Source organism: Onychomys torridus, chromosome 14, assembly GCF_903995425.1.
Source record: "Onychomys torridus chromosome 14, mOncTor1.1, whole genome shotgun sequence".
Taxonomy (NCBI): domain Eukaryota; kingdom Metazoa; phylum Chordata; class Mammalia; order Rodentia; family Cricetidae; genus Onychomys; species Onychomys torridus.
Window position 1 is genome coordinate 78,397,720 of NC_050456.1, and position 23,616 is coordinate 78,421,335.

Here is a 23,616-nt window from a genome sequence, read left to right on the forward strand (position 1 = left end):
CGAACTTATAATAATACAGTTTTTATTTTCTTTCCACTAAGCCAAACTGGCAAGACGCAGTCAAGAACGAGACAATCTTGGCATGTTGGTCTGGTCACCTAATCAGAATCTTTCAGAAGCAAAACGTAAGTCTTGAAGCTCTTTTATTTCCCATCTTTCTTAGAAAATGCAAATTCTTAAAAGCATCATTGTGACATAAAGTCTTTCTCTATTACCGCTCTCTCACAGTTTTAAAATAGAATTTGGACTGGGTGGTGGTGGTGCATGCCTTTAATCTTAGCACTTGGGAGGCAGAGGCAGGTGGATCTCTGAGTTTGAGGCCAGCCTGGTTGGTCTGCAGAGCAAGTTCCAGGACAGCTAGAACTATTTCACAGATAATCTTTGTCTTGGGGGGGAAAAAGAAAATATAGAATTTGGAAGTATGTACTTTATTTATTTATTATTATTGTTTTTTAAACTATGGCCAGTCAGTTTAAATATTTCCAGCCTGTGATTTCATTATCTTTTACATATTCCTGAATGCTGTGTAAGGTAGTAATGAATGTAGCTAAGGAAACCTATAGAAAGGAAATAGTGGGTTGGAGAGATGGCTCAGTAGTCAGAGCACTTGGAGAGGACCTGGTTCCAGGAATCTAATGACCCCTTCTGACTTCTGTGGTGCACATACATACCAATAGGTGAAACATTCTAGCAAAGAAAATCCTTTTTAAAAAAGAAGAAGGCCGGGCGGTGGTGGCGCACGCCTGTAATCCCAGCACTCGGGAGGCAGAGGCAGGTGGATCTCTGTGAGTTCGAGGCCAGCCTGGTCTACAGAGCGAGTTCCAGGACAAACTCCAAAGCTACAGAGAAATCTTGTCTCAGAAAAAAAAAACAAAAACAAAAACCAAACAAACAAACAAAAACAATTAATAATAATAATAATAATAATAATAATAATAATAATTAGAAGAAGAAGAGAAGAAGAAGCAAAAAAAAAAAAAAACCAATGAAATGTGTAAGTCCTCAACTGGGAATGCATAGATTTAACCCAGGGTTTCACAGTCCTAGCTCAGTACTCTACCACTGAGCTGTACCTCCAGCCTGGCAATATTAGCAGTGTTACTGGCAAATACCCTGAGACCACTGACCTTTGTTTTGGAGGGGGAAGATAAAGAGGTTCTGTTAAGGATATTAATCGTATTTTCTGTCTATGTTACCTTTTAAAACTAATTTTGTATCTGCTGTGTTACCATAATTCCTTGCTGTTTGAAGGTCTTTATTTTCATCATAACTAAGAAATAAAACAAATTTTTCTTTTGAGAAATTTTCATTGTAATTCATGGATGGCATTTATGGGGTTTGTTAACTGAAATCATATCACAATTTTTGGTATTATGCATATCTGGCCCGGAACTCGCAGATCCACCTGCTGGAATTAAAGGTGTACGCCACCATGCCCCGCCTTAGCATTTCTGATCTTTGCTAGGCTACAGAAAAGCTTTCTGCATATTTCCTGGTGTGTTTTGTTTTTCATCCTTCTCTTTGAGCATTTACAGAGTGGATTCATGTCATTTGGAACATGCTGTTTCTTACAGAGCAGGGAAAAAAAGAAGCGAAAACAGTCTACCTCCTTGTAATCTGTAAAGCTTTGTTTTCCGGAGCCCTGCTGACAAAGTGCCTCCTTGAGGTTCTTAGGTGCCCAGCTAGCCTCTTCCTTACTGTTGGAGCTCGACTCCACTCTGGAGATCTCTTCACCCTGTTGTCCTCCTGGAGGCATTCTAGTCCCAGTGCCCTGGGGAAGAGCAAGCATTTTGGAGCCTTATGCCCCGCACAGCATGTGCTTATGCTGTCTCTGGTCATTCGGCTTTCACTGTCCACAGAGGTATAAGGGGAGTTCTCTGAATCTCGTGTGCACAGCTTACAGACGAGGAGTAAAGAGCCCAAGGTCACTGACAGCTGTGCTCCAAATCTCCTCTGAATCAGCTCCTAGATTCTTTTCTGTTTATTCCATTTTTTTCATGGGTTTTTTGTTTTGTTTGTTTTGGGAGGGGTGGGGTTGTAAGCCTAGCCTTTAACAGCTGAGCCATCCTCCTCCTTCCTCAGGAATTGTCTGTGTAGTCCTGGCTGTCCTGATACTCGCTATGGCCTCACAGAGATCCACTTGCCCCTGCCTCTGGAGTGCTGGATCAAAGGTCTGCACCACCACTCCTAGCCCGTTCCCAGAGTCTGGATCTCTTTCCATTCACAATACTTCTTCTAGGTTAGAATTATATTAGTATCCTTTCTTTACCTCTTTTCTTTCTTTGCCTTCCCCCTTCTTTCTTCCTAATGAGCATCTCTTGTATCTTGACATTACACACTAGAATCTTTGGGAACAGAATTTAACTTTTAATAGTTTATTCTTATTAGATTCACAAGAAAACCAATGAATATATAAAGTTAGTACGTCACACACATCCCCCACCAAAGATTGGAAATGACTGTGTAGCCTAGATTGGCTTTAACACAGGAATCCTTTTGCATCAGCCTCCTGAGTAGTGGCCTACAAGTGTGCACATAACACCTGCTTGAGAGTTTTTAAACATCGGTATTGAGTAAAATAAATTTCAGTTTTACTGTTAAGCTCTACTCAATATTAGTTAAAAGTTGAGCTTTTAAAAACTAATCTAGGGGCTGGAGAGATGGCTCAGAGGTTAAGATGCTCTTCCAGAGGTCCTGAGTTCAATTCCCAGCAACCACTTGGTGGCTCACAACCATCTGTAATGAGATCTGGTGTCCTCTTCTGACCTGCAGTCATAATGCTGTATACATAATAAAATAAATCTTTAAAAAAACCCAAACTAATCTAAGCTGGTGGTGGCATATGCCTTTAATCCCAGCACTCAGGAGGCAGAGGCAGGTGGATCTCAGAATTGGAGGCTAGCCTGGTCTACAGAGTGAGTTTCAGGATAGCTAGGGCTGGAAATGGTGTGTGTGTGTGTGTGTGTGTGTGTGTGTGTGTGTGTGTGTGTGTGTAGAGACAAAACAAATAAACAAAAGCTAATCTAAAAGTAACAATTTTGCCTACTGTTGACTATTTAGAAGACACAGAAAAGAAAAACTGAAAAACCCAGGTTTCTTACTCAGAAATAACAACTTAGTGGTTTAGAATGTTTCTGTAAATCTTTTTTTTAAAGATTTTTTTTTTAATGTACACAATGTTTGCCAGAAGAGGGCGCTGGATCTCATAGATGGCTGTGAGCCACCATGTGCTCCCTGGGAATTGAACTCAGGACCTCTGGAAGAGCAGCCAGCTCTTAACTGCTGAGCTATCTTTCCAGCCCTCTGTAAATCTTATCATGCATTACCCCACCCTCCATCCCTACCTGCACCTTCCATTTTTGGTGGTGCTGAGCATCAATCCCAAGTGATTGTGTATACTGGACCAGTCCCTGTACCACTGAACTGTACCCCTCAGCATATCCTCAGCTCTGTGTGCATTTATATTGAGGTAATAGTAGAGCTCTTTCTGTGCATGTCTCTGTTGCCCTGAGCCTGAGCACTTCCCACATTGTTAAAACACCCTGTAAAGTTTTCTTTTAATTCCTTTTTAAGAAAAGTTTTTATTTTTATTTTATGTGTGTATGTTTGCCTGCATGCATACTATGTATATGTTCTACATGTGTGTCTGGTACCTGAGGCCAGAAGGTATTAGATCCTCTGGAACCAGAGTTACAGACCGTTGTCAGCCACTATGTAGGTGTTGGGAACTGAACCTGCATCTTCTTCTATAAAAGCAGCAACTGCACTCAACTACTGAACCATCTTTTAACAACACCCTCCCCTCCTTTTGAGAGTATTCACACTGTAGCCCAGGCTGGCCTAAAACTCGCTGTAGATCCTGGCTTTCTCTGTGTCACCTGAAAACTTTGTTTTGTCTCTGAATTTATAATCACCTAACTTTTTACCATAACCAAGTATGGATATACTGTATATAGTTTATACATTTAAAAACAAAAGCAGGCTGGAGAGATGAGAGGTCAAGAGTACTTGTCTGCTCTTTAAATTTATTTTATTTTTAAATTATTTGTATGCCAGCATGAGTTTATGTCATGTGGGTTTAGGGAACTGAACCTGAATCCTCTGTAAGAGGATCCTCTGTAAGCAGTAAGTGCTCTTAGTCATGGGAGCCCGCTCTCCTGCTTACTTATAGCCATGTGCAACTTAATGTTTCCATGAACACATGTATCATGCTCCCAAAAATGATTAGTTTTCTATTGCTTAGACCTTGTAGCCATCTTATTACTTGTGTGTCCATGGTGTTGCTGGTACCAATGCACCTACTGTGCTGCCAGTTTTATGAGAGAGTAGCGCGCGCGCGCGCGCGCGCGCGTGTGTGTGTGTGTGTGTGTGTGTGTGTGTGTGTGTGCGCGCGCGCGCGTGTGCGTGCGTGCATGTATTGTATTCCAGTATATATATTGGAATGACTTACAGGTTGCAGTCCAATAATGGCTAGTTATGAATAGAAAGTCCAAGAATCTAGTTGTTGCTCAGTGACATGAAGTTGGGTGTCTCAGTTGGTCTACTGGGATCCAGAAGAAGGAATGGATGTGCTGACTAGGCAAGGGCAAGCAGGCAAAGAACAAACCCTTTCTTCTTCCATCCAGTAGAAGATATGGCTCAGATTAAAGGTGTGCCTTCCAGCCTCAAGGTCTGGAAGCGTGTCCTCCACTTCTGGATTATAGTTCATTCCAGTTACAGTCAGGTTGACAACCGAGAATAGCCATCATACCATGTCCCTTTATTGCCTTATTTTCTCTTGTGTCCACTTTAATGTCGCGATTTTCATCATCGTGACTCAAGGAGCAATTGGCTGTACCATGTATCTCCTTCTGTCATATAGCCCATGCATGTAGTAGGCTTATACTATCTGGGTGTGTGAAAATATAGTCTGGTGTAAGAGAGGACAGGATAGAAGACAGAATAAGAAACACATGATCATGTTTTTAAAAATTAATTGATTTACTTTATGTATATGAGGGCTCTATCTGCAAGTATGCCTTTATGCCACAAGGTGGCGTCAGATTCCACTATAGATGGTTGAGAACCACCCTATGGTTGCTGGGAACTGAACCCAGGTCCTCTGGAAGAGCAACCAGTGCTCTTGGCCACTGAGCCATCTCTCCAGCCCCTCATTTCTTCTTTTCTGTTTTAAGAAGAAAAAATTTTAGGGCAAATTTTAGGTACATAGCTGTATTAAGCAGGGAGCCGAGAATACCCATATACACCGATGGATAGCCTCCCCTGCTGTGAAGATCTTGCACCTGTAGAGTTGGTGCATTTGTATACACACATTATTACCACCTAGAGTGTTGACAGTAGAGCTCTTGGCTGTGCTGTATACCACTGTTGTTCAGAATAGCTTCGCTGTGCTAAGAATCCTTTCTTTCCTCTCCTTCCAAACTCATGGCAGCTATTGGCTTTATAATGTCTCTATAGATTTGCCTTTTGTAGGATGTTATTGAGATGCAACTAGTATTAAAGTCCTTTGAGATTGATTTTGTGTGTTTTTTCTAGACAGGGTCTCACTATGTAGCTCTGGCTGTCCTGGAACTCACTTGTGTAGACCAGGCTGGCCTTGAATTTGGAGATCCACCTGCCTTTGTTTCTTTAAAAATGTTATTATATCTTATTTTGTGCATGCTCCAGTGTGTGCGTGAGTGTATTGTTGTGTTTTGGTGGGGTGGAGTCAGAGGGTAACTTTTTCGAGTTAATGCCATCTTACCAGCCCCAGATAGGTTTCTTTCAGTTAGAACTGTACATCTTAGGATCTTCCAGGCCTTTTTGAGACTTAATGGCTCATTTATTTTTAGTGCTAAATAATGCTCCATTGTTTGAAAATGCCACAGTTGATACATTACCCCAAAGGGCATCTTGATTGCCTTTGAATTATGGCAATATGAGTGGAGCTGTTGAAAGCATTTTGATTTTTAACAGCTGGAGGAAACATCAGTGAACACCCCAGACTATACAGCAAGGGCATTTAGTTTCTTTCACTTAGGTCAAATTCATGCACCGTTCATACAATGTTCATCCAAGTTCATACTATGTTCATGTTATGTTTATATGTTTGTGCATGCATGTGAATCTCTATATGGTGTGTGTCTATACATGCATATATATCTATACACAGTGTATGTCTGTACATGGTATGTGTCTGTGCATGGACATATGTCTATACATGATGTTTTTCTATGAATGTATGTGTTTGTTTGTTTGTTTGTTTATTTGGTTTTTCAAGATAGGGTTTCTGGCACTCGCTATCCTGGAACTCTATCTGTAGACCAGGTTGGCCTTGAACTCAGAGATCTGCCTCTGCTGCCTCCCAAGTGTTGGGATTAAAGGTGTGTGCCAGTACCAGCTCTGGGTTTTTCCTTACTCAGTAGTATTTTCATTCTTTTCCCTTGTCACAGCCCATGTATTTAGTCTCGTAGGTAAGCAGATTGCGTGTGCGGTATTCTACCATAGTATCTTATTGGGGTTGTTTTGAATGAGTTTATTCTGTGAAGTTGATTTTTATTCATATTTTTGGGGACAGTTTTACATGTTTGCACGTGTGCTAGTCTAAAGGATCTAGGAAGTCAGTACTCCACTGGTAATGAGAAAATGAATATTTTTTCTCACCTTATCAGATGTTTGCAGTCTCACAGCTAGTTAGTAGTCAATTTAGGACTGGATCCTAGGTCTCTAGACTACATTTACTGCACACATCTGCTTTCATGTGCTACTTTGGTTAATCAAGTATAATTAAGGACTTAAAACATAACTAATATTTCACAAGTTGCTTTGGGTTATGTCTAAGTAAAAATCATTTAGTGGGAGATGCAGCCCATGGGATATGTGAAGAAAATGTGCCTTTTAGAGAGAGACTCAGTTGGGGACGTGTAAGTAACTTAAGAGCACAGACGAACCACAGAGTTGAAACAGTACTCCACTAATGAACATAGACCATTACTTGAGAAACAATGGTTTGATATGTAAGGGAAAAAAGTGTGAGTGTCATCTGCAGTTTGCCACGGTGTAGTGAGAGTTAAAGAGCTTGTCAGACTTAAATACTCACTAATTGGAAGGAGGGCATTGACCCTTAACCTATTTTGGCACCAAGTATCTCCTGCATTCACTCAGTTGTGATGATTTCCTTGATTACCAGAAGTGCCTCTTCCTTGTGGGGAGAAAGCTTTTTAAGACCCTGAGTGTTTTAGAATAGTTGGAATGTGAGTAGGAGTTTGCTAGCTGGACAAGGGGAGAGGAGGCATTTGTATTTGGGATTGAGACAGAAATCTAGTGCTTAATTTACAGACTCTCTTATCTGAGACACACTGTTTTTGGGACAGTGAGAAGTGAAGCAACCAGAAAGGCAGGTGGTGATTATGAGATCGGCAAGGTGGTTCAGTGTCTAAAAGCCCTTGCTGAGTAAACTTGACTACCTGAGTTTACCCTGTAGGTGGATTTTTCTGTTCCTCCTGCCAGCTCCCAAATCACAATATGGAGATTTATTATTAATTTTAAAAACTCAGCCTAGCTTAGATAGCTTAGGCTTGTTCCTAACTATCTCATATAACTTAAATTAACCCATATTTTTATTGACCTATGTTCTACCACATGGCTTTTACCTTTGTCCCATTTTGTGTGTCTGACTTGTTCCAAGTCTGTCTGGCGTCTGTGGCTCCTGACGATTCTGTCCTTCCTCTTCCCAGAGTTCTCTCTGGCTCTCCCACTTATACTTCCTGCCTAGCTAATTGTCATTTAGCTTTTTATTAAGCCAATCAGAAAGCGCCTTGGCAAAGACACATCTTTGCATTGTACAAGGAGATTATTCCACAACAAATTCCCTGGGTACCAAATAGACCAGAGCAGTCAATCATGAAGAAAATTCCCTTGGGTGGGACATCTTAGGGGCATGACTAGGATAAGGGTGTTTCCTTTTATTTTTATTTTACTTTTATTTCTTTTTATTTTTTTCTAGACAGGGTTTCCCTGTCTGTGTAGCTTTGCGCCTTTCCTGGAACTCGCTTTGGAGACCAGACTGGCCTTGAACTCACAGAGATTCGCCTGTCTCTGCCTCCTGAGTGCTGGGATTAAAGGTGTGCGCCACCACTGCCCAGCTTTTCTTCGTTTTTTTTTTTTAAAATTGCATTTTAGGCTGGAGAGTTGGGATAGTGGTTAAGAGCATTGGCTGCTCTTCTAGTGGACCTGGGTTTGATGCTCATCATCCATAGCTCACAACAGTTAGTAACTCCAGTTCCAGAGGATCTGACACCTTCTTCTGGCTTCTATGGGCACTGCACCCCCATGGTGCACAGACATACATTCAGAGAAAACACCCATACATATAAAATAAAAGTTTTTTTTAAGATTTATTTATTTTATTTTATGTGTATGGGTATTTTGCCTGCATGCATATACATGTTCATCATATGCATGCCTGGTGCCATGGATCCCCTGGAACTGGAGTTACAGACAGTTGTGAATTGCCATGTAGGTGCTGGGAATTGAACCCGGGTCCTCAGGGGAGCAACTAGTGCTCCTAACCACCGAGCCATTTCTCTAGCCCCTAGAACAGAGTTTTTGAAAGGTTTCATTTGTGTCTGTATCCTAACACTCGTCTGGTGGTGAGAGGATAGCTTATGGGGATTGGTTTTCTGTTAACACACGAGTTCTGGGGATTGGACTCTGGTTGTCCATCTTCGTTTTCCCTTCCTCTGAGGCTGGGTTTCTCCGTGTAGCTTTGCTCCTGTCCTGGAACTCACTTTGAGACCAGGCTGGCCTCGAACTCACAGAGATCCACCTGCCTCTGTCTCCTGAGTGCTGGGATTAAAGGTGTGCGCCACCACGGCCCGGCCTCTGGTTGTCAGTCTTGATGGCTACCCCTCTTACCTGCTGAGCCATACCCATAGCTCTCATTTGCACATATCTCTCACCCCCTTTCTTTCTGACAGGGTCTCCCTATGTAACTCTAGCTGGCCTGGAACTCACTATGCAGTCTAGGCTGGTTTTGAACTCACAACAGCCTGCCTCTTGCCTCTGCCTTCCTAGTGCTGGGATTAAGATAGAGTTTGAAAGACATGAACGAGAATTTGGGTTAGTTGAGAAGCAGCTCCTGAGTAAGAGTTGTTTCCCAGGGAAGGCTGCTGCTCCCTTGGTAGATCTTAGTAAAGTGACTTAGTGCTGTTGCAGATTGGTCACAGACAGATGGTGCTGCTCACTGTGCATTATGTCTTTTGTAGTATATGCATATGTGTATGCTTATGTGACAATTTATTTGACTATTTTTTAAAATTTTAAATGGGTACAATTATAAGAAACATAAGTCTTGCTGATAATCAGTTGAATCAGAGTTGAAAAGAATTGATTCAAAGAGAGTCGTACAAGATGTGTGAAGTATGCACAGTTTGAGTTTGCAAAGTAAGGAGGGTTTTTCTTACTGACTGGCGCCCTCTGTGCACTTTGAGTACTCGCGTCATTTTTTCCATCTAACTATGGAACTTGAATAGATTCTTTTTTTTTCTTTTTTTTTATTAAGAAATTTTCTACTCTACACACCACACACAGATCCCACTTCCTTCCACCCCCCAGCCCTCTCTCCCAAGCCACCCCATATCCCCACATCCCCCAAATCAAGGTCTCCCATGGGGAGTCAGCAGAGCTGGGCACACTGAACCTAGGCAGGCCCATGCCCCTTCCCACTGCACCAAGGCTGCGCAAGGTGTCACACCACAGGCATCTGATTCCCAAAAGCCTGCCTATGCACCAGGGATGGATCCCAGTCCCCCTGCCTGGGTGCCCCCCAAACAGTTCAAGCCAAACAACTGTCTTCTGTATCCAGAGGGCCTAGTCTAGTCCCCTGGGGGCTCCACAGCCATTAGTCCACAGTTCATGGGCTTCCACTAGTGTTGCCGTCATCTCTGCACGTCTTCCCATCAATGCATGTCATTTTTTGATCAGAGCATCTAACAGTCTAGAGAGGTGGCTCAGCAGTTCACAGCATCTGCTGTTGTTGCAGGGGACCTGGGTTTGATTCCCAGCACCCATCCAGGCTTACAACCATCTATAACTCTACTTCCACGGGAGTCCACACCATTTTTTTAGGGGGTGGGGGCGTTTTGAGACAGGGTTTCTCTGTGTATCTTTGGATCCTGTCCTGGAACTCACTCTGTAGACCAGGTTGGCATGGAACTCACAGAGATCCACCTGCCTCTGCCTCCACATCTTTTTATGACCTCCACGGGTACCAGATCCCAGGTGGTGCACATACACATATACAGCCAAAATACTCATATACATAAAATAAATCTTTAAAAAGTCATCCTATTGTATTATACATTTTCTGAACTATATAGTGTTGGATAATTTTTTTTTGTTCTTTAAAAGTAAGTTTATTAATCTACCCTTTCATCCTATTATATCTATATCATATGCCCCTTTTTTTTTCTTTAGAAAGAGATCATATTTATAATCAACCTGATTTAAATAAAAATAGTGGTTTTTCTCTGTCCCAAACCAGAGGGCTCTTCTGATTTGGGACACAAGAATCTCTTAACTTTTTTTTTTTTTTTTTTTAAAGCAATATGCCTGGGTTTAGAGAAGGAGTGAGCCAATTCCATCTCTAAAGCCACCTTGATAATTTTGGGAATTTGGGCGTAGTTTCTCTTACTACTTCCTGCTGGAGAAGGGCGCTGTATCTTCTAGGGACACAAAGAAAATTTTAGGATTATGGAGTAGTCCGTGAGGGTAAGCCTCTGAGCCAGTTGCTTTGAAATCATTTTGGATGTTGGATTATCTGGGCCATGGTGTCATCGGAGACCTTTCACGTGGTCTTGTTGGCTGATCAAACCTGATGTATCTTAATCTGGAACAAGTCCACAGCCTCTGGCTTTCTGTGGAAACAAAAGCAGAGACTCTTTTCCAAAGCAACATATCCTTATATCCAAATTTTGAAGTCAAGGTACCTTTAAAATTTACATATTTGTTTAACTCAACAGCTTTTACGATCAACTCTTTTTCTGTAGACAACATAACCAGATTCTCTGTGTAATATCCATCTTTGTAAGACTGAAATGACACTGTGGCAGCTGACTCCGCCCACCTCAGCTTCCCAAAGTGGTGGTGGTACAGTTTACCGCCAGCTCTGGGTCTGGAGCCATGTGTACCATCAACTATCAGAAGCAGTTCTATCAAAGCAGCACATAGCCCAGAAACCCTTTTTTTTTTCTTTCTTTCTTTCTTTCTTTTTTTTTTTTTTTTTAAAAACTAGCAAAGACTAAATTCACCACACAGCAGAGTAAAGTGCCGCTTGTAGATTCCTCATTCCCACCACACTGCAGGTCAGACACACACACCAGGAACCCGCCATAGTAGCTCAAACCGACAGGCTGCCGCTAACTTGAGAGAGACAACTAGGAAGCTGTTTTTAGCTCCTTTTTTTTCCCCCTCCAGGTTTTAGGTGGAAACTCTTGCCCCACGTTGGGACAAGTATTCCTGCCTGGCCCACAGTCAGGACAAATCTCTCTTACCCTCCAGTCCCACAGTCGTTCAGACCCAACCAAGTAAGCACACAGAGACTTATATTGTTTACAAACTGTATGGCCGTGGCAGGCTTCTTGTTATCTAGTTCTTTTATCTTAAATTAACCCATTTTTATTCATCTATACTTTGCCACGTGGCTTGTGGCTTACCAGTACCTTACATCTTTTTTGTCATGGTGGCAGCTGGCGGGGTCTCTCTGCCCCAGCCTTCCACCTCCCAGAATTGTGTTGGATAATTTTTAATGATCTATTCTTATTTGTAGAAAAGGTTCTCTGGAAAAGTAGCAAGTGCCCCTAACCACTGAGTCATCTCTCCAGACCTATAGTGTGTTTCCCATTCTAAACTTCTACATAGATACACTGTAAATATACCCACTGCCTATAAACATTTTGAATAGTTTCTAGTCAAGATATCCCAGTGGCTTTCTAGTTTGCAGTGTGTTTTAAATTGGAAACTAAAAGTTGACCCTGAGTTATGTAACTAGTATTTGCCCTTGTGACCTTATCTGGAGTGTACCCTCATAAGTGCTTTCTTTGTTCCCTTGTCTGTAGTAGTACAAGTGTTCTCCCCCAGGTGTACAGTTCCTTATGTGAGACTACCAGAGATGTTTAACACGCTGTGAAATAGGAACCACTCAGTCTTACCTCACTTGATTTCCTTCCTTCTTACTACTCAGCATACTGTTTATTGTATGCTCTTTTCTCTACTATAAGACTGAATGTGGGAACTTGTTATGTTTGGTCTGTTTAAGTCTGTTCTCCCCTTTGGCATGTCGTGAGTAAATGTACAATGCCGGTTGAATGAAGAGATGGTAGGAGTGTGAAAATTCCTCATTGTACAGTTGCAAATTCAGGGTTTTTAACTATTTGCTATGCAGCTCCGATCATCTGGAATCTTCTAATTTTTTTCCCTTGTGGTCATCAGTTTATTCAATAAATAATTTTTGTTCCTGCTTCTGAGGTAGTAGGTGCTGTTTGGACCTAACAACCCTGCTTAAATACGGCTTTAGTCTGGTGAGAAGCCGCCCTGTGAGTGATGGAATGTACCTAGTGCAGTTCTGGTCCCTAATATAAGCTCTAGAAGAGCTTCTGTGAACAGAGCTTAGTGCAGCGCCCTGTGGTGGTGGACTCTCTTACGTGTCTGGCTTCTTTTGCTCCTGTTCATCCTTATGTCTTACCTTCTTCCCTCTACATTTGGATTTCCTCTGCATGGTTACAGTGTGTTTGTTCCTTCTGCCAACAGGGGAATGTTACTTCAAGTTTTCACTACAAACATTACTACACAAACATTCTTTGACCTATTTTTCTGTCTCATCTGTCAGCTGAGAAGCCAGTGCCAAATTATTTTCTGAAGTGGTCAGATTAGTTTACTACTGCTTCCAGAAAAAGACAGAAGGGATTTTCTCCTTACTTGCTGTTATCGCTAGAGTTAGATTTATACATTGTAGATAGTCTAGTGGGCGGAACACTGTTGCTCATACCAGGAATTATGCTACCTTTATTAGGCAAAATAATGACTCTCTGGTATATAAAACATACTTTAAAAAATGCATATGTAGTGGTGAAATTAACTGGAATTTATTTTAAGTTAATCAAATATAAAGCAATTTGGTTTCAACTAGCAAGATTGGACTATGGACAGAGATTAATAAAGCATTGTCAAGAATTTAATTTATTTGCTTTTCTGTGATTATATAAGAGAATATACTACTATTAGCAATACAGCTCAATATATAAGAGATTAGGTCATAAAATATGAAAGTTATTCTCAAATGTTTTTTGGGGAAAGTACATACTTACATATAAGTTTCTACTTATTATTAAAAATAATTGATGACCTGGTAATGGTGGTGGCAACAGCACTTGGGAGGCAGAGGCAGGCAGATCCCTGAGTTTGAGGATAACCAGGGCTACACAGAGAAACCCTATCTTAAAAAAAACACACCCCTTCAAAAAAAAATTGATAATCCTCCATCCTACCATATGGATATTTTTGTTTGGGGAAATGCTAGGGCTCACACATGCTAAAAGTATACATTCTGTTGAAAACATCACATTAGCCCCCTCACACTGTGGAGTTTGTGATCACTGTTAGCTTGCTCTCTAATCTCGACTCTGTGATGCTGTGCACTATGGTATCACACCATACTTTTTAAACTCTAATTTTTCTGCCATTAAAAATGAAGTAGGTGCTGGGCAGTGGTGGCACACACCTTTAATGCCAACACTCAGGAGACAGGCAGGTGTATCTCTGAATTGGAGGCCAGAGTTTACAGAGAAGTTCCAAGACAACCAGGGCTATACAGAGAAACCCTGTCTTGTGGGGGGAAATGAAATAGGCTAGATGTAGTCATTCAGGCTTGTAATACCAGAACTCTGGAGAATCAAGATTTTTAGGTCAACTGGGCTACATAGTGAGGCCTTATCTCAGGGGAAACAAACAAACAAACAAACAAACAAAAATGGAAGTTGGGCATAGTGGCTTATGCCTGTAATCCCAACAAATCAGAAGGCTGAAGCAGGAGGATTAATGTGAGTTTATGGCCAGCCTGGTCTTTATGGGTAAGTTCCAGGCCAGCTTCAGATACAAAGTGAAATTATGTCTCACACAACATCAGTAACTAAATCTTCCACAAAGAGACTATACCACCAACAAAAATGGAAACATGAGTTTTGAACTGTTAATGATAGTTCATCTTGTAGCATAATTTACTTAGCCACGTTCCTGTTTCAAATACTTAGTTTTGTTTCTTTTCTTTTTTCTGGTTTCCTTACTATGAATAACACTTGAGTAAGGCTGAAAGCATGATGTCTTACCCCTGTAGGAGAGGACTTCTTCCATTCTGCAGTGAGCTGCCTAGATAAGTATATTCATAGTTCCTTCTTTGGTACTTAAGACAACTGCAATGAATTGTCTGAGTTATTTCTCTCTTCAACTGTAAGAATTCCAGAAGGCCCCAGATCACGTCTTCAGGAGCAGCACTAGCCACGAAGTAGACCTGAAAGATGTGCTGGAGAACTAGCTCCCTGGACAGTAGTTTATTAGATATAGACTGCCCTGCTACAGCTTGGCCAGGAGCTGTTAGCCTTTTCTCCAGCATTGTCCACTGAGTCTGTACTGGGTGACAAAACATCCCACAGGTTGCAGCATTGAAAGTGGTAGGATCTGTGAGAGAAAGCCCCTCCCTCCCTTCAGCATCTTCTGAACTGTCCCCGGAAGGATCAGGCACAGAGAGGAAGTGACTTGGGTGAAGCCTGTGTGGCAGAACTTCCCGTATGATGCAGGGCTTAAGGGCAGGTATGCCACTCAAGACACTGGGAATGCCACTGTCCCTGCCTAGAACCTAGTCAGAGGTGGCCTTGAAATGAGTAATTTTTAAAGCAGTCTCTATTCACAAAAAGGGGATTTGGGACATGAATATGCATTAGGTACTGTAGGTGTAGCGCAATGGCAGAGAATTAATCTAACATAGGCCTGGGTTCAGTTCTGAGCACTGAGGAAAAAAGCCTACAAAGTTTGTTTCTTTCCTAGAAGAGATATTGCTCAATGGGAGAACACTTGCCTAGCATGGCTGAAACTGTAGGTTTGATTTCTAGCACTGCAAAAAGAAATGTTTATGACAGAATTGATTTAATAGTTGCTTACATTTGATTATTTTCAATGTTCTCCTAATACTCTATGAAGGTCTGGAGAAGAGTCTCATTCTTGTTCTGCAGTTGAGCAAAGGAGTTTAGCTAGCAGGTCCTTAGGAGAAGCCAAGGGCTTTGACTTGTGGTCCAGGACTCTTTCTATCTATTATAATCAGCCATGATCAGCCCATCTTCCTTCTCTGCCTTCCCTATCCTTCCTTTTCTTTCCTCTTCTGATTATACAGATCTTGATTCTTTCCTTTGGATTATAGTGTACACAGCCAGGTACGAATGGAAATTAATAAGATTGCCTTGAGTCTTCAACTCCCTGCTTAGGGACAAGTCAAGTAAGTTGATTTGATATGGAAGAGTTAAAGGAGTATTGTATCTTAATATTATATTTATTTATTTTGAGACAGTGTCTCACCATGTAGCTTTATTTGGTCTGGAACTCACTATGTAGACCAGGCTGACCACAAACTCAGAGATTCACTTGCCTCCTGACTGCAGAGGTTAAAGATGTGCACCACCACACCCAGTCCTAGTCTGCTTACCCTTACACTGATAAAAGGCGAGGAGTTCTAGAAAAGAGGACAGAATTATTCCTGTTATACAATAAGTTGATGCAGGACACAAAGGTACAGTTTAGATCAGAATAGAACATAACATGCATGGCCTTGTATAGAGCAGTCATCTGTCATGTTTATGCCATTGTATTTACTGGGTAGCCAGGGGAGAAATATTATATGCAGTGGAATTTTGTTTTATAAGATCAGAGTAAGAAATAGCATATTCATCTTATTTCTGACTTGTCTTCAAGCTTCAGATGTTAGCTGTAATATTGTCTGTGTCCACCAGGTGGCAGAACTGCTGTACTTAAATGTTCTTTTTTGTTTCTATGTGAGTCTTAGGGATAACATCTTTAATAATAATAAAAGGAAATGCCATGGTATTTATTATACTCTATTGTGCTGGGAATTGAACCCAGAACCTTATGCACACTAGGCATAGCACTCTATGTAGTAACATCTCCAATCCATTATTACATCCCCCCCCCAGAGCTGAGGACTGAACCCAGGGCCTTGCACTTGCTAGGCAAGCGCTTTACCACTGAGCTAAATCCCCAGCCCCCATTATTACATTTTTAAGAAAAATGTTTGGCATGCTCAATTTGAGCTATGAGAGAACTTGCTGACATGTTTCCTTTGCAGTACTTACTGCCACTGCAAATCTTGACCATATTTTTTAAGCTCCATTAAGGCCATAAGCTTTGTCCTCAGTTTGCCTCATGGTGTCAGCCCACCACTCTGTATAGAATATTCAGGATTGGCCTTTCTGAATGTCTGCAGTGTCTTGGGCGGGGAGGGAAGGGTGAATTCAGGTTACCATGGCAGTTTCCATCTGCATACTTTCTCCTTTGTAGTTGAATTTGAAACTCTTACTACTCATACTAAGGACATTGTTTCATTGGATTCAAAACATGGCATTTTCTTCTCTTACTTGTTCTTGGCTTCTATCAAATTCCTTCAATCATGGCTGTATTTTCTTACTCTGTTCAGGCTACAGCAAAATAAGTGAATACCCCAGCCCCTAAAAAGCCATGGATTTATGTTTGTTTTACAATCACAGTGGTGCATATCTGTAACCACACAACTAATATCAAATGGCTGTCCATGTTTGTTTTGATAGTAATTGTCAAGTAAATAATGATTGCACTGTGCTGTCATTGCTTTATTTTAGAGCAGAATGAGTCCACCCACTGTCTGATTCTAATGCTTCTGACCTGCAGGCTGGTGTCAGTGTGGCAATCAAAGGCAGCCTCTTCTCTCTCAAGAGTGGGCTGGATACCTGGGGAAGGCTAGTAGTATGTGTGCCCACAGCAGGGAATAGCATACCAAGTTGAAGGAGAGCCTAGCCCCTCCCATTGCATCAAGGCTGAGCAAGGTATCCCGCCACAGGGAATGGGCTCCAAAAAGTCAGTTCATGCACCTGGGATAAGTCCTGGTCCTGCTGCCAGGGACCACACAAACAGATCAAGCCACACAACTGTCACCCACATTCAGCGGGCCTAGTTCGATCCCTTGTAGGTTCCCGAGCTGTCAGTCCAGAGTCAGTAAGCTCCAACTAGCACCGGTTAGCAGTCTCTGTGGGTTTCCCCATCATGATCTTGACCCCCCCTCTTCTTCTTCTCCTCCTTCTCCTTCTCCTTCTCCTCCTCCTTCTCCTTCTCCTCCTCCTCCTTCTTTTCTTCTTCTTTTGAATGCTGAATGCCATTTATTGAAGGAGGGAGGACAGAGTTGACTTTCTTAGATGGAAAGCTTATTTTCACTTAAGTTAACCATGAGGGAATTTTTGAATAATGCAAACCTCCTGTTTCATCACTTTGTCTGCTGTCCTGTGCAGAATAGGGTGGGTGGTAGTTATCCATCTCTCAGAACATCAGACCAGGTAGGGTAGGAGAGCACCAAGAAATGAGGCCTGTCAAAAGTAGTATTTGTGGGGGCTGGAGATGTGTTTCAGAGGTTAAGAGCACTGACTACTCTTCCAGAGGTCCTGAGTTCAAGTCCCAGCAACCACATGGTGGCTCACAACCATCTGTAATAAGATCTGGTGCCCTCTTCTGATGTGCAAGCATACATGCAGACAGAACACTATACATAATAAATAAAAGTTTAAGGTCAATTTGGGTAACAGGAGACCCTATCTTCAAAATAAAAAAATAATATAAAATAAAAATAAACTGCTTTAAAAAAAAGTAGTATTTGTACAATTAGCTCTAACTAGAGAACATTTCAAGAAAAGAGTAGATGCCCATGGACTATGTTCTCAGTTAGGTGACCTGACTTTGCTAGGAAAAGTTGATACTTGGTGTTAAAAGCAAAATAACAATTGGGATCTCTGAGTTTGAGACCAGTCTGGTCTACATAGTAAGTTCCAGGACACCCAGGGCTATATAGAGAGACACTATCACCAATAAATTAAAAAGAGAGAGAGAGAGAGAGGAGGAGGAGGAGGAGGAGGAGGAGGAGGAGGAGGAGGAGGAAGGAGAAGGAGAAGGAGAAAGGAAGGAAGGAAGGAAAAGAAAGAAAAAAGTCAACAAGAAGACAAAAGAAGCAAAAGGAGTTTTGACTATAATTTTTTTAATGGGCTTTATAGAGAGAGGAAGGCTTGAGTGAAGCAGAAAGTAGATTGATTTCCTGGTAAGAGCACAGAGGCAGAATAGCCAACTACCTGATTAGTTAACCTCAAAGCGTTTCAGTTGGGGGAACAAGAAAGCAGGGGGACTTCACATTCTCTGGTAGTTAGCACTGGAAATTTGGCTGCTCTCTAGGCGCACTGGCTTGCACAGCTCCAGTTTAATTGTGGGTGTGGATGTTTTACACTCTTGCAAGTGTGGACGTCAGAGGATGACCTGCTGTGGTTGATTCTCTCCTCCTACCATGCGGACCCAGGGGCTAAGCTCAGTCTGTCAGGATTGGCAGCAGGTGAGCTCTGAGCCACTTCGTCAAGCGCTATTTAAACTTTTCTGGGATGGGGTGTGCTGAGAGATGCTCAGACCGTTTTAGCACTAGCTGTCCTGGAACTCACTCCGTAGACCAGGATGGCCTTGAACTCAAGAGATCCGCTTGCCTCTGCCTCTCAAGTGCTAGGATTAAAGGTATATGCCACCACTGCCTGCATCTTACTTTAAATTTAAAGCCCAGTTTTTTGGGCACAACTCCTGGAAGTAAGTCCAAATGGCAGTAACCTGTAATTTTTATGAAATACTAGGAACACAGAAGTTGCTGAAGAAGCATTAAAGTAACATTGTGGGGCTAGACACTGCTATAGAGCTGTTGCCAAAAGTTGAAGGCCAGCCTCGACCCTGTTGCAAGCAAGCGATATCAGTAGAAGCAGAGCTTTGTGAGCACACCTGACTTATGCTGCCTTTACCTTTTGGAACAGATACCACTGGCATTAACTTAGCAAACTGTCTCAGCTTTGTTGGATTTTGAGGCTAATGGTTAGAAATGTGTACAGCTGGTGCAGAGCAAGTTCTTTGATGGGTGTCGAGGCTCCACATGTTAACTTAGTCATCACAAGCTCCAGAGCACTGATAGATACACCCAGATGACTGTCTTAAAGTGGCTGTGATAGCTGGCTTTACCAGAGGCAGTTTAATCTATGTAGTGAGAGACTGTCTCAGACAAATAAAAAACAGTAGCTGTAATAGCGCTTTTTTATTTTTATTTTTAAATTACAAAGTATTTAGTGGGGGGTGTGGTGTGGTGTGGTGTGTATGTTCCATGTAGTGGGGAGGTGTATGTTCCATGTATGTGGGAATTATGGCAGAGGCCAGAAGAGGGAACCAGATCCCTACTGTCTTCGAGTTACAGTTGTTGGCCATCTGGGTGCTAAGAATCAAACTCAGTTCCTCTGGAAGAGTAGCTGGTACTGTTAACTACTGAGCAGTCTCTTCAGCCTATCCTATTTCCTTTTACACTAAATAAGTTTCTAAATCCTGGGAGATACAAGTAGAAGCAGAATATGTGTATAGTCTCACCATGTGGAAATAGGTTAATATTTGTGTATATTCATTTGGTCTTTTCTCTGGGAGACTGAGATCCACACTAGGGCCATATTCTATGATGCTGTCTTTTATATCCACTTGAGCATGATGGGTTTTGAAGGAGACTTGTCAGCTCTGATAGGTGTAGTCTTGCTGTCCTCAGGCTTCTCACTGGTGTTCTGTTTTTCAGTGGACGAGTACATCGCTATTGCCAAAGAGAAGCAGGGGTACAACATGGAGCAGGTAACAGCATGTCTGCCCCTGACCCCAGTGTCCTCTTCTGTGGGCTAGCGTCTTACTGAGTGGGCCTGTGCAGGAGCTGCCAGCTAACTCATGTTTTCATTGGAATGTATGATTGGCTTCTCATCCTGGTTGTATAATGTCTTATATCTGATCATAATGACTTATGATCCTATGCTCAGACTTGTTGCTTACAGTATCCAATAGAAACTGACTGGGTAATTTGAGGTAGTCAGCTCGAGTTCTCAATTGAGCTGAACTTGCATCTTTTCTCCCACTGCAGGCACTTTTATGTGGTGGGATAAATGATAGTGACCTCTGGAAATGGTTTGCCTTCCAGCTGTTCTCAGCCATAGTGGTTTTGTCTTGGGCTATTTGCTGTTCCCTCCCTGTCTTAGAGTTAGGAGCATCTCCAGCCCATTTCCAGACTAGAGTCATAAGACACCTTAAGGTGAACACTTTAGTCTAACGTGGGTGGGGGAACCACACACAGACTGGCTTCTAGAGCTAGTTTCTCAGTGAGTGCAAACAACATATAACAAGTTAGCAATGGTGTGTATGTTACAGCAGAGTTGGAAGCACCTGTGGTATAGCTGAGGCACATTTGGTCTAAAGACTTAAAGCTTCAACATTTTGTACCCACAGAAAGGTGATGTTAGCTGTCCACACCTGTAGCTTGGCTTTAAGCACCTGCACATGTCTTCCAGCAGCAGCTTGCATGTAGCTTGTAGGAACTAGGGCCCACAAAACATACAATCTTCCATGTTGAAAATCTGTGATGAACACTTTTTCTCTGACATATGACTGGTTACTGTTGATATCACATAGGGCAGGCAGAGGCCAGCCGCCATGGGCTGGACCTCCTCTGCTGTTCTGCTCCTCTCGCAGCTGAAGTGGTTTGAGGAAGTAAAACCCAGTGCTCCCCCTCTTGCTGTCTTCACTGTCCTTTTCTGAGAGGCAGACACTAAAGAAAGAGCAAGACCGTGAAAAGAACGATGTGAAGGAAAAGTTAGAAAGACGCTATACATGTCCAGGGAAAGAAACAGACTAAAAAAGAGTAAGAAATCACAGCTTGGGCTGATCCTTGGCACACACACAGATCACAACTATAAAAAAGGGCACAAACAGCACCCCAGAGGAAGCAAGCATCTGGTCGCCATTGCTAATGCATGATTAAATCCAGATGTCCAGCTCCTGACAGAAACCAGGAAACATGTATCGGAGTAGGAAAGCATGGCTGCTGGGTGCAAAGCCTCGTGTGGGTTTTCCTGGGGAAGCATAGACTTGTTTTTTCACCCCAGGTAAGCAGCAGTGACAGAGCACAGCCACAGTTCCCGCCCAGCCTAGTGTGGTGAGCCAGTGAGCTTGTGGGGTTCTGTTCAGGAGCATGGACTTGCTCGTTTCATTTCTGTTGTTGTGATGATGTGTCTTGACAGAAACCAACTGAGGAGGGAAAGATTTTATTTTAGCTCAAAATTCCAGTAACAGTCCATCATGTAGAGAAGTCAAGGTAGGGACTTTAAACAGCTGGTCACATCTTATTTACAGTAAGGATCAGACAGAAACGAACATGTGAATGCTCATCTCCTTGCTTGCTTGTTTATGCTCAGCTGGACTCCTCCACTCAGGACCCCTTCTCAGGGAATGGCACTGCCCACAGTGTACTTGGTTTTCCCACATCAGGTAACTAAATTAAAACAATCTCTCACAGACAAGCCACAGGCCAACCCAGTGTAGAAAAGTCTCTCATTGAGGTGAGTCTAGATTGTCAAGTTGACATTTAAAACTAACCATCATAACAGGTGATTCAAAGGCAGTTGCATCACTGAAAAGCCCACCTCAGCATGAGTGGCAACTCATCAAAGCTGCATTGCTGGAGCTCCCTGCATACTACCCAGGCAGCTTGACAGGTCACAGACTTCTCTCCCTAGTAATCCTCATTGTGTACATAACCTGGAATAAGGAACGGGGATGCTTGTGAGTCTTGTAACTTTTAGGAACTTCCTGAAACTTCTGAGTTTTATTTACTTCTTGAATCTCAAGGAGGCTTCCTCTAAGATAGAACTTTTCAATTTTGAGAAATGGATACACAAGAAAATTAAACCAACAGAAACTCTTCCTCAAAAATACCTGATGTCAAATTTGTTACACACACACACATACAAACCACACCCACACACCCACACAGCTGGTGCTAGGGACACTCCTAGAACCTTGAACATGCTAGGCAAATGCTCCATCACTGAACTGCATCCCCACTACTTACCTATTTTTTAAATGTTCAAAAAGGCCATTTTGAATAGGCAGATGAATGAATTTGAACATAGGGCAATTTGTTTTATTGTTTGTGGTACTGGAGGGTGAAGGAACAGGACATCCTGCATGCTAAAGAAGTATTCCAAGAAAAGTTAAAATTTACTGAGTTCATCTGGGCGGAGGTGGTGCACGCCTTTAATCCCAGCACTCGAGAGGCAGAGGCAGGCGGATCTCTGAGTTTGAGGCCAGCCTGGGCTACCAAGTGAGTTCCAGGAAAGGTGCAAAGCTACACAGAGAAACCCTGTCTAGAAAAACCTGAAAAATAAAAAATAAAATAAAATAAAATTTTACTGAGTTTGAAGGACACCCTCAAGGAGAACAGTGTAAGTATTTGGAAACTTCAGGAGAAGATGGAGAGAGATTTTGAAGTGAGGGTGAGTTAGAACCTCCTGGAGTTGATAAGTCATTTAAAGACAACTTGAAGATAAACTCACCCACACATAGATTCGTATGAAATACTCAAAACCAAAGATGCAAGAAAAAAGCCATTGGTGACAAGCAAGGGATCACCAGTAAGGTTATCAGGTTTGTTATCAGCAATTTTGGAGTCCCAAAGACAGTGATCTGATGTATTTGAAATTGTAAGAGAAAAACAAAAACTTTCAACCAAGAATTATCTGTTTAGATTGGATAGCTATTCAGCTCAGTGGAGGGAGCTCAGGCCTAGCACACACAGGATCCTGGGTTCAGTACAGAAAAGAAGAAAAGAGAAGACAAGAATTCTGTGCCTGACAGAACTTGTCCTTCAGAAGGGAACGTGTGCTGGTGAGATGGCTCAGTGGAGGAAGGGTACTTGTCACCAGGCCTGATGTCTGGAGTCCAGTTCTAGACCCACTCCTGCCACTTGTCCTCTGCCATCCACGTGCGTTCTTTGACATGCATGCACATATGTAAAACCAGCATCAGTGTTAACCTTAGTGTTTATAATTGCAGTTTTCCATGTAGCCTAAGTGATTCATTGAAAACAAAGTTAGCTTTTCTTTTTTTGACCTATGATATAGAAGATAGAATTCTGTGATTTCTACAATGGAAAGGGATGGGATGGTTGTAAAAGAAGCTCAATTTTTGTATTTTATTAAAACTATTCTTATATAAATTCAAATCCGAATCTCACAACTTTAGAATGTTGAATGTGATCCCTGTGGCAACCAAAAGGAATACTAGAAACCTGTGGTCCCAGCACTTGGGAGACTAAGTCAGAAGGATTGAGAGCTTGAAACAAGCACAGACTTCCATTAGGGATACTTATCTTGAAAGACAAAAACGCTTGTTTTCCACTTTTTTGAGGCACTTACTCAGAGTAGCCAGAATCCTAGGCAGTTGGTTGCTGGGTCTTCG

The 23,616-nt window shown here is 42.1% G+C and overlaps 1 protein-coding gene across 1 annotated transcript in view; it reads left to right on the forward strand.

Moving 5' to 3' along the window:
- The window catches only part of Rcor1 (REST corepressor 1), a 90,659-nt gene that overhangs the window by 47,178 nt on the left and 19,865 nt on the right, over positions 1 to 23,616 (forward strand). The window contains exons 3-4 of the mRNA XM_036206219.1: positions 42 to 125; positions 19,913 to 19,965. Of these exons, the coding sequence (XP_036062112.1) occupies positions 42 to 125; positions 19,913 to 19,965 (137 nt within the window). The remainder of the gene's footprint in view (positions 1 to 41; positions 126 to 19,912; positions 19,966 to 23,616) is intronic.